Here is an 11067-nt window from a genome sequence, read left to right as displayed (position 1 = left end):
GAGGGTGGCTATCATTTGAGGCTAGCAATCTCTACCGGCCATTTTTTGAGGCCCCATGATGGTCAATGGAGGAAAATAGGATAAAAAGAAAGAAGAAAAATTCAACAAATTTTATATTAGGTTGGATCTCTATCGTACATAAAGTCACCTAGATCTATTTTTCATTATCAAACTATTTTTCTTTCAAAAATTGTATGAATATTAGTGCAGATGTTGGGAAATTAATTATAGTCCTATCTCATCATACTATAAACAAAACTGTAACGTAATGGAGATAATCGCATACATCTCTCCTAATATCTTAAATTAAAATCTTCCTAGTTAGAATTACCATATAGTTCCAAAAGTCTCCAAAAACTTGGACTCTGAATCTCTCTAACACAACAACTATCGAAGTCGATTGTCAAAAATTATAGGGAAATAAAAAAAAAAAAATCTAAATTCATTACAATTGTGTCAATACAATCCTAAATATTTCAATTTGATTTGTTTAGTCTTATACCTTTTGATGATTTGTCAATTTAATAATAAAAATTTTAACAATTTGTCAATGTAGTCTTAAACTCTTTGATGATTTACAAATTCAAGTAATATGGCTAATTTTGGTTGAAAAATGTTGTCATGGTGATCTATTTAGTTGTAACTTTCTCGATTTTTTAATTCCATTCCTTTATCACCCTATTTCCCTCCACTAGCCAACATCAAGTGGTCGGTGGAGGTCGTAGCCTCAAGCAACAGCCACCCTTGTCAAGTCTAACAAGGGTGACCTTCGCCCAACGAGGGCAGTCAGGCCAACGGAACCAATGGCCATTGTAGAGGCTCGGTATTGGTCGGTGGAGGAAAAATGACAAAGAGAAAAAAGAAAAGAAGAGGAAAAAAGGAAAAAAAGAAGAAGAAAAGATTCAAAAAAATTGAAAATTATTCACGTTAGCACCCATCGATTAAACTGTTGGCAATTTTTGGTCAAAATTTGATAAATTTTTAAAATGTTTATGAATAAATTGACAAATAAATATTTAGAACTAATTAACACCATCGAAATAAAAAGGTTTATGACTAAGGAAGAGTAGAATTGACGCGATTCATAAAAATGAATTGGTTAATATGGGTGTGTACAAATTGGGTATACGTAATGTAATGGCTAGAATCCAACTATTGGATGTTTCAGTTTCAAAAATAAAAAAGAATTCTAGAATATGATTTAATCTAATTTGCCAAATTAAAAGGTGTAAGACTTTTTTTTTAAATAATTTTTCCAAATTGTAACTTGATGGATGATGATCTAATAAATCTCTTATAATTTTATGAGTAACATCTTCCTGGCTAGAATTATCATATAATTCCACAAGTCTCAAAAAACTTGAATTTCAAATCTCTCTATGTAACAACCATTAGACCCAATAGCCAAAATTATTTGAACCCTATCAAAATTTCCTTTCTTTGAAAAATATATTTGAAAATCCAATCTCACGAACACTGTCGAGCATTTATTATAGAGAATGTAAAGGGGCCGAAAAGCCCAAACAATTTGGGCGCACAAATATCCACTCGATGGCCTGAAGGCTGAAACTAGAGGAACTAATCTTACCAAAGGCTGGAATCCTATAACTGCAAATGAATTGTCTCGCAAAGCATGTTGGCTAATCAATCGACGCAAGCATGTACTACCGTCCCATGAACATGTACAAAGAAAATTCATCCGTCGTCACGTAAAAGTGTAAACTGCTTAAAGGGGGATTATGATTATAGGTCCCTACCGAACGATTTTAGTACTCGTGGACTTATCACGATCAAATTGCAATTCTAATTTTCAAAACTAGTCATGAGATTGAGGTGTACGTACATACGTGTGGTCATTTGAATAAAAAAATGAACACGTGCTCGTTAATTTGAATTTAAACTCAAAACACCAATTTCTTCGGACAAGAGAAAACGGTGTGTATGTATACTACAAGTAAGAAAGCTTTACCTAGAGTAATTTTTATCTGCTGATTTGAAGCGTACAACTCCTCCACTTTGAAAAAGAATGTGGAGCGATGAAGAGGCCTATCTTGCAAAGCCATATGTGTTGTGCAAAAAGCTTGGGAAAATTTCCCATGCGGTTATTAAATCTATTATACGGATGTTAATTCAATTTAAATATTACGATTTCGCCGATCTAATCTGAAATCTTTCCACAACATTCTCATATAATCTTTTCAATCAATTTTCATCAAATATTATTAATGTGATGGTCTAGTCAATATCGGTTATTTTATATGATACATAGTCTTGAATTTTCTTATGTTTTTGAGGAATTAATTGAAATGATTATATTGAAATTTCGTGTAGAGGTTGAAGATTAATTTGATAAAATTAAAAAATTTATAATAGAATCGTTATTCGTTTGATAAAGTTAGGATTCAGTCAATGATATTCCTTCAAAAGCTTGGCATCCAAAGTTTTGTCCAAATCTTATCAAATGATGAGCGGGAATACGGGGGGACTCAAAAGACTTTTGCAAGAGCCGTCCCATCAGCTTCCTTTCTCGCCCACTGTTACTTGGACCCGAGGTCTTAGATGATCATCATTTCACTTCTCAAATCACGAGTTGACCTTTACTTAACGACCGTCGAAGAACGATGTTGGATGCATCGGAGGGGCAGAGGAAGAGAATGATGGACGCTTGTGCGTGTCCACCACGCGTAAAGTAAACCAACGGACACCCTAATCCTTTTCATAAACAATTCCACATTGATGAGTGCAAATTATGGAAAAATGAGCAAAATCACAATTCGATCGGCCGTAATGCCATTAATTTTGCCGTAATTTTACGTCATAAAATATTTCCAGTTAAAATTATCATATAACTCTTCAAGTCTTTAGAAATTCGAATTTCAGATCTCTTCGTGTAATATTCATTGAATCCAATTGTGGAAATTATCCGAAATTTCTAGAAAAGAATTCCTTTCATCCAATATGTCTGAAGTTTAATCTTAAGGACAATAAACATCTGAGGGTGTATGTTGGAGTATTTAAAGTAACCATACAATAGCTCTCTTAATACCCGCTGGATCGTTGGCGGGGGGCTATGGTCTTAGGTCCCCGAGTTTTCAGTACGCACGTACGGCAAACATATACCCATTCTGTAGGTCGAGTTGCACGTACGCACGCACCGGTGGCCATTCAAATTAGCAGAAAAAGGACGAGCGTATCTTGCCAAATCTTAGTCCAAGCTCTCCATACACGTTGGACACCGGATTGTTCATACGAGGAAAGACCGCGTGTACGGTAAACAGTGACGAAAGCTTAGCAATGCAAGGAAGCTTTACCCCAAGCAAACCCTTTGTTCGTAGGTTTCGAGGCATTCATACCATAACTTTTTCAATTTTCTTGGTCGGCAAGGCAGACATTTTGCTTTGATTCGCACTGCCGGGGAACTGTGGAGACAAAGCCCGCATGGCAAAGCGACGTGCATTGTGCAGCAAAGCTTTAGCATGTAAAGTGCTGGCGAAAACGGTTCGAATACCGTAACGGAGTACGAGGAGACCGAGATTTTTCCCCCAATCGTCGTCATCATCAGCTTCCCCTCGCCCCACTTTTTCACACTGTGCCCGCGGTCACTCGCCGATCGTCATTTTCAAAATGCTCATCTCTCGGACGGGATTGATTCGCAGGTGTTAAAGCTGCTCGCTTCTTCATATTTGCTCTCTCTCAATCTCTCGTTTGCTTGGAAATTCTCAGACATATTTGTCGTCTTTGACGGGGAAGCGAGGATTCTTATGGCTTCAGAGATGGGTGAGGGGCTGGCCATGGATTCTACAGAAGGAACGGAGGCTGGTTCTGGCAGGAAGAAAGACAATCCCACTGACCTGATGGGTTTTATCTTCTCTTGGTCTATTCAAGAAATCTTCAATACGAATCTCCACAGGGACAAGGTTCTCATTTCCCAGTCTCTTTCTTCCTAGTTATTTCTATGTTTGTTGTTTTGATCATGCTTTATTACTGTCAACAGTATTAAGTGTAATGGGTGTTAGGTTGTTAGCTCGATAATGCTCTAAAGGATGTGAATTCCTTGCTCTTTTGCGATGTTTCTCTTGTGAGCCTTGTATGTAAAATTGGACTGCTGGATAGTGGGGAAGGACCTTGCTCTCTGTCTCTGCGTGGCGAAGTTATTGGGTGTTCAGGATACGCTTCCCCTTTTAATATGCCATACGGTGTCCTATCCATGTGACATTAATATGCAAGAGGATAGAGTCGTTTGATCTGTCGAGTAAAATTGGTTGGTCATGTTTGATTTTCGATACAACCGTTTTGTAGGTGAAGAGCATCCTGGAGTCATTTCAATCAGTTGAGCAATACTTTGCTTCTTATATCTTTCCTTTGCTGGAGGAAACACGAGCCAGTCTCTGTTCAAGTATGCAGAATGTATCTAGGCTGCCTTTTGCGAAGGTCACTGGGTTTGCTGTAGGCAAGAAGAATGTTTGCCAAGTGGAAGTGGACTACTGGAGAAACAGGGTCACTGACAATGGCAAGGAACCTTACAAAACTTTGCCTGGAGATGTTTTGATGTTAACTAATGCTGAACCAGATACCATTCCCAGCTTAGAAAGGTTTAAAGGAAGATGGGCATTTGCATCGGTCGCTAGAATTGCAAAAGACAAGGATGGGGATGCTCAAACGTCAACAAGGTTCCAAGTCAAGACATTTTTGGACAATGAAGTGAATGATGATCGTACCTGGAAGTCAATGTATGCAGTTTTTTTGATAAATGCAGTCACTAACATAAGAATATGGAAAGTGCTACACCCATTTGGGAACTTGGATGTTGTAAAGGAAGTTCTCTGTACAGATTTGGCGGTAAGGACTTTGTTTTTCGTACTTATTATCTTTGACGGTCTACAGTTAACATATTACTGCAGCAACAAAACTTCATTGATTATAAAAAAAAAAAAAAATCCATTCTCTTCTGAGTTAGCTTGTTATTTTAGAGATAGACATTGTTTATACATCACAAGATCCTTTGTACTCAATATCAGCGCAGGTTGTACAAGGATAGACCATAATCAACGATGTTTTCACAGTTTCTAAGTTTCACTTAGGTTATTCGGGAGCGAATTTTCAAAGGATTATGTGTTTGTTTGCAGGCTGAGAAATATTGCAATCTCTGTATTACTCAAAGTTATGGCTCTGGGCATGGGAGTCTCAATAAGAACTTGTTTGGTAGTCTGAATGAATCCCAGACAAAAGCTGTTCTGGCTTGTCTTGATACAATCAAGTGTGAACACAGGTCGGCCGTGGAAATGATACAGGGTCCTCCAGGGACAGGGAAGACCAAAACTGTTGCGGCACTGCTCTTTACTCTCTTGAAAAGGAAACACAGAACCCTTGTTTGTGCTCCAACAAATGTTGCCATCAAGGAATTGGCGTCTCGTGTTTTGCAGCTGGTGAAACAATCGGCTTGCACCAACTCTCATGGGGAACGCTTGCTCTATAACTTAGGAGACATGCTCTGTTTCGGGAACAAGGAGCGGATGAAAGTAGATTCAGATATGGAGGAAATATTCTTGGATCATCGTGTTGATTGTGTTGCGGAGTGCTTTTCCTTACTCACTGGTTGGCAGCATTGTCTGACTTCCATGATTGATACTCTCAATGACTGTGTCCGCCAATACCACATTTTTCTGGAGAATGAACGCCAGATTACATCAAAGCCTAGTGGTAATGATGTTGCAAGCAAATGTGGAAGAAGCAAAAAGGAATCCAAACCTGAATTTCAATCATTTCTGGAATTTTTCAAGCACAGATTCAGGTCAAGTGCAGAGTCTTTCCAAAGATGCTTCTCTATCTTATGCACCCATATATCCAAAAGTTACCTTTTGGAACATAATTATCGGGATATTAAGTCCCTTCTCGTCTCTCTTGATTCTTTTGAAATTTCTCTATATAGAGAGAAGTTGGATTCCAGAAAGTTGAAGGAAGCATTTTCATCAGACCCATCTTCATTGAAAGCGCGCACAGATCCACTACATACATCATTATCGATAAAGAGACATAAATGTCTCTCTCGTTTGCGAACTCTTAATAAGTCTCTTAGAAGGCTAAACCATGAAAAATTTATGTGCATGGACAAGATAGCTGAGTTCTGTTATCAAGCGGCTTCCTTGATTTTCTGCACTGCCTCTAGCTCATATAAGCTCTACACCGTGGAAATGGAGCCCGTCAGTTTATTGGTGATTGATGAGGCTGCGCAGTTGAAAGAATGCGAGTCAATAATTCCGCTAAAACTTCACGGTGTCAGGCACGCAATTTTAGTTGGAGATGAATGTCAATTGCCTGCTATGGTTGAGAGCAAGGTATGTCAACACTGAATGTTTGACTAGGAATGTGCACAAGCATACATAAACTAGAATAATTTTATGCTTAATTGACCTTTAACACAAGCATACATAAACATGTGTGATTTTACACTTAATCGACCTTTAAGTTTATGTATATTTTTATTCTTATAGCTTTCTAGCAACGCTGGCTTTGGAAGGAGTCTATTCGAAAGGTTGAGTTCTCTGGGTCATCCAAGGCACCTTCTCAATATCCAGTACAGAATGCATCCTGCGATTAGTCACTTTCCGACATCAGCCTTTTACAATAGCCAAATTCAGAATGGGTCGAATGTTACCAGAAAAGTTTACAGAAAATGTCATTTGCCGTGGCCGATGTTTGGCCCGTACTCCTTCATAAATATTTCTAATGGAAGAGAAGAAGGTGGGGATGGTGGACGTAGCCTTAGAAACTATGCTGAGGTTGGAATTGTCTCGATGATTTTGAGAAATCTATACGGAGGTACGCCATGAGAGAATTTCACCAGATTATATCATTTCCTGCCAAATAGTATTATAAATTAATGCAAATAACGACTTTGTCTTGGCACTTCTTGGTTATATCTGTGGATGCCCCTTTTGCTATACTGTCGTCGAGCAATGGGTGGCCGGTTGTTGACTGCCGAAGCTGCAAAAGAAGAATATTTCTGTTCAATCTTACCATGGAGTCCATTTAGTTTCTTGGGATGTTTAGAGAAATTTGCATAGCTTTAAATGCTTTCTGACTCTGGAGATAATATGCTTTCTTGTCATTTAGGTCATTAACCTAGCCTTACAGGACACATGAAACAGTAATCAGAGGTGCACATTACACTTTCACGTTCATGCGGTCGTAACTTCTCCCTCATAAAATTATATGGTCTTGGTTTTTCTGCAGCATGCAAATCTTCAGGCGGAGATCTAAGTGTTGGCGTGATATCTCCATATAGAGCTCAGGTTGCTGCAATACAAAACAAAATTGGAAAAAGATATGAGAATATCAGAGGCTTTACAGTGAAAGTGAGGTCAGTGGATGGGTTCCAAGGGGGTGAAGAAGACATCATAATAGTATCCACCGTGAGATCAAACCCTCGTGGTTTTATCGGTTTTGTTTCTGACACTAGGAGAACCAATGTGACTATCACCAGGGCAAGGTAGTCTCTTCTATTCCTGCTTAACCAAGGCGATTTGAATTTTGCCATAAGATGTTATTTGCAAACAATCCCTGCTTTTTGCTGCCTCCATGTAGATATTCTCTTTGGATTTTGGGAAGCGAGAGAACGCTGACTAGGAGTAAATCTATATGGGAAGCTTTGGTTCATGATGCCAAGACACGTGGATGTTTCTTCAGCATTGATGAAGTCAAAGCCGCTTTGGATGGGAAGAATAATCAGCTTGATGGTCCGTTGGATAGAAGCGGTGTAGTATTTAGAAATGCGCGGTGGAGGGCAAACCGCTCTCAGTATGCTAAGAGCCTAGAATGTTCCTCCAGTACTGATGAAGTTAAATCCATTTTGGATGGGAAGAAAGAGGATATTCATCTGGATGATCCACTCGGTGGCGATAGTTTCCTATTTAGAAATGCACGGTGGAGGGCAAAGTGCTCTCGGGATGCTAAGAGTCAAGAATGTTCCTCCAGTACTGATGGAGTTAAATCCATTTTGGATGGGAAGAAAGAGAATATTCAGCTGGATGATCCGCTTGGTGGCAATAGCTTCCTATTTAGAAATGTGCGGTGGAGGGCAAAGTGCTCTCAGGAAGCTAAGAGCCAAGAATGTTCCTCCAGTACTGATGAAGTTAAATGCATTTTGGATGGGAAGAAAGAGGACGTTCGGCTCAATGATCCGCTTGATGGTGATAGTTTCCCGTTTAGAAATGCTTGGTTGAGGGCAAAGTGCTCTCAGGATGCTAAGGGCCAAGAATGTTCCTCCAGTACTGATGAAGTTAAATGCATTTTGGATGGGAAGAAGAAAGAGGACATTCGGCTCGATGATCCGCTCGATGGCACTAGTTTCCTATTTAGAGATGCTCGGTGGAGGGTAAAGAACTTTGCGCATTGTTTTTCTCTGCTAAATTTGCCAGTTGAAAATGAACATTCGACTTTTGCAGAATCAATGACGATACTTTTTCTTGTCAACTGCAGGTTTTCTTCGGCGACAACTTCGTGAAGTCTTTCAGAAAGCTGACGTCACTTAGGACCGAGATGTCAATCATGAACCACTTATCAAAGCTTGCTGGTGGCTGGAGACCTGAGAAGAGCGATGTGGGTTTACTCCCTAGAAGCTGCTCTTATATGGTGAAGCAATTCAAGGTCGAAGGTCTTTACGTGCTGTACACTGTCGATATAGATGTACTTAAGGAACCGAGATACATCCAAATCCTGAAGATTTGGGATGTATTGCCCTTAAGTGATGCGACAAGACTGGTCGAATGTCTTGACAATGAGTTCAAAGCATACGCAGACGATTTCATTAGTCGCTGCAACGAGAAATGTCATGAGGGGTAAGTCTTGGCTTTTTTTCCCGAACTTCAGATTGAAAACTTATCCATCGTCTATATGATTTAGTTTCCTGGATTAATGACCTCAAGAACTGACTTGAATCGATCTTTTCTGAAGTATCACATATCTTCTGTTGTATAGGGATCAGGTAGTTCCAAAGACATGGGATTCTTCTCATGGCATTGCTCGTTTCCACCGTAGTTTGGATCAAGTTCAAGCGGGGAGCGGTTTCGGGCCTGATATTTCGGATCCTAGAGCGAGCGAGAGCCTGCTTTTGATGAGATTCCACCCCTCGTCATCAGGCATGGTCAGGCACTTGTTTTCGGAGGACCATGAGAGCGAAGTGGATCTCGCATCTGAAGGAACCGAGCTAGATCAAGAGATGAGTTCCCGCTTCGGTGCGCTTTGTATTTAGGTAACCCGTGTTGTTCCCTTCTTCACGAAGAGCTTTTGACAGAAGCAGGGAAAAATACAATATCTTTACCATGAGATTTTCATTTGGGTCGGAATTTCTATGCCCGTGCCGGTTATGATCAAGAAGGCGTGGACCTTCTTAATTACATGTGCTCTTTTAATTTCATGTCTGGAAATATGTGGTTTGATATAATAGCATGGAATTTTCTATTCAAGTGGCATAGCTATGAAGTAAAGATTCATCTCCCGACATCCTTAGCACTAAGATCGCTGTTTATACTTCAATGTTGATTTCTGTCTTCGCATGGCGTTATATAGCATCAGATTGTGAATTCGAAGACCATATTACATCACATGTGGCCTGATCCTCAACATTAAAATTCCAATTTCGCATTAGTTAAAATGGATGGAAGGCGCGAAAAATGATTGTTCTTTTCCTAGTCTTTTTTCTGCTTTAGACTCGGTAGGGGCTTTCGACGACGATTCTTGCAATTTTTCTCGATTTTAATTTCAATTCCTTGCACTCCCTGTCCGGCAGTAACATAACCAGCGAAATGCTTATCTAAAGCCACAGAGCGAGATCGTCTCGTTTACCAATGAGGCAAAAACGAGGAATAATCGCACAGAGCACGAACAGTCGATGCAATCAAACCATTCACCGAGAGCAACGAGACGAACGCCATCTGCAGATTCTGCACCTTTCTCGAGCGACTTATGGCGCGACAAGCCTCCCCTCGCTGGAACCTCCGGAGAAAGAGATCCACGCAGCCAGAAGCCGAGCGGAGGAACTCGAATCGCTTGCAAATCCAGAGACTATCAAGCGAGGAGGATGCGCGAATCGCTGTGGAATTTTAGGGTTCCCAAGCGCCAAAATCACGACGTCGATGGAAATCGCAGTAGTACACTTGAATTTTATCATTTGTTTAATTCCCTCTCGGTAGCGCAATTAAAGTTATGAATTTTATATCTCGACAAAAGAAAGTTATCAATTTTTTTAATAGTCTCTGATGTTGATGCTAACCGCGCACGCTTTGCATGTGCATGAAAACCAATTATTATTTATATAATCACTGATTATTTTTAAAATCACGTTAACTTATTTGGTTCCTCTAATGGGCTCCTGGCTTTTGGTGAACTAGAAATGGCGAATGTTGAAGAAAATCTCAAATACACAGGAGGTGAAGTGGAAGAAGAATGATAGACGCTTGTGTAAATTTTATATTAGGTTACATCTCTACCATACTAAAGCAAACTGGAGCTATTCTTCTACCAAACTATTTTTATTTCAAACTTTCCATGAATATAAGTGTAAATGATCAGAAATGAATTATGGTTCCATCTCGTTATACTATAAGCAAAATTGCAAAGTAACAATCGGTAATCTGCTAAATCTCTCATGATATTTTAAAGTAAAATCATCCTAACTAGAATTACCATATGATCTCACAAGTCTAAAAAGGAAAACTCGAATTTCAAAACTCTATGTGTAACAAACTTTAAACTCAATTGCCTAAATCATTCAAACCCTCTCACAAAGTTTCCCTTCATTCGTTATATTTGAAAGTTTAATTTAACAAGCTTTCGCTTGTGTACTAACCGCGACCGAATCTCACTTTTAATTTCCATGACCAGTCATGAGATCAAGGCGCAAGTACACGCGTGTGGTCATTCGAAATTGAAAAATGAACTTGTGCTTGAGTATCTGAATCCAAACTTCAAACGTTCAGGACACCAATTACTCCGGACTAGGGAATACGGTGTGCATGTATGGTACGTGCAAGAAAGCATTACCCAAAGTAACTTTCGTTTGTCGGTTTG

General features: G+C 39.5%; 1 protein-coding gene across 1 annotated transcript; it reads left to right on the top strand.

Moving 5' to 3' along the window:
* The first annotated feature begins 3401 nt into the window (after positions 1–3401).
* On the top strand, positions 3402–9485 carry LOC104449997 (helicase sen1). Its single transcript, XM_018876206.2, has 8 exons — positions 3402–3917; positions 4300–4839; positions 5127–6335; positions 6492–6819; positions 7234–7489; positions 7585–8374; positions 8479–8837; positions 8977–9485. The coding sequence occupies exons 1-8, from the start codon at positions 3762–3764 to the stop codon at positions 9248–9250; spliced, it is 3912 nt and encodes a 1303-aa protein (XP_018731751.2). The 5' UTR covers positions 3402–3761; the 3' UTR covers positions 9251–9485.
* Positions 9486–11067: the final 1582 nt, after the last annotated feature.

This window comes from Eucalyptus grandis, chromosome 6 (genome assembly GCF_016545825.1).
Source record: "Eucalyptus grandis isolate ANBG69807.140 chromosome 6, ASM1654582v1, whole genome shotgun sequence".
Classification (NCBI taxonomy): domain Eukaryota; kingdom Viridiplantae; phylum Streptophyta; class Magnoliopsida; order Myrtales; family Myrtaceae; genus Eucalyptus; species Eucalyptus grandis.
Note: the sequence above shows the minus strand (reverse complement) of the source record. Positions and strands in the feature narration are given on the sequence as shown.

Coding starts and splice junctions, on each gene's coding strand:
- LOC104449997 (XM_018876206.2), top strand. CDS start 3,762: ATGGCTTCAGAGATGGGTGAGGGGCTGGCCATGGATTCTACAGAAGGA. Junction 8,375..8,478: donor TTAGAGATGCTCGGTGGAGG/GTAAAGAACTTT, acceptor TGTCAACTGCAG/GTTTTCTTCGGCGACAACTT. Junction 8,838..8,976: donor AACGAGAAATGTCATGAGGG/GTAAGTCTTGGC, acceptor TCTGTTGTATAG/GGATCAGGTAGTTCCAAAGA.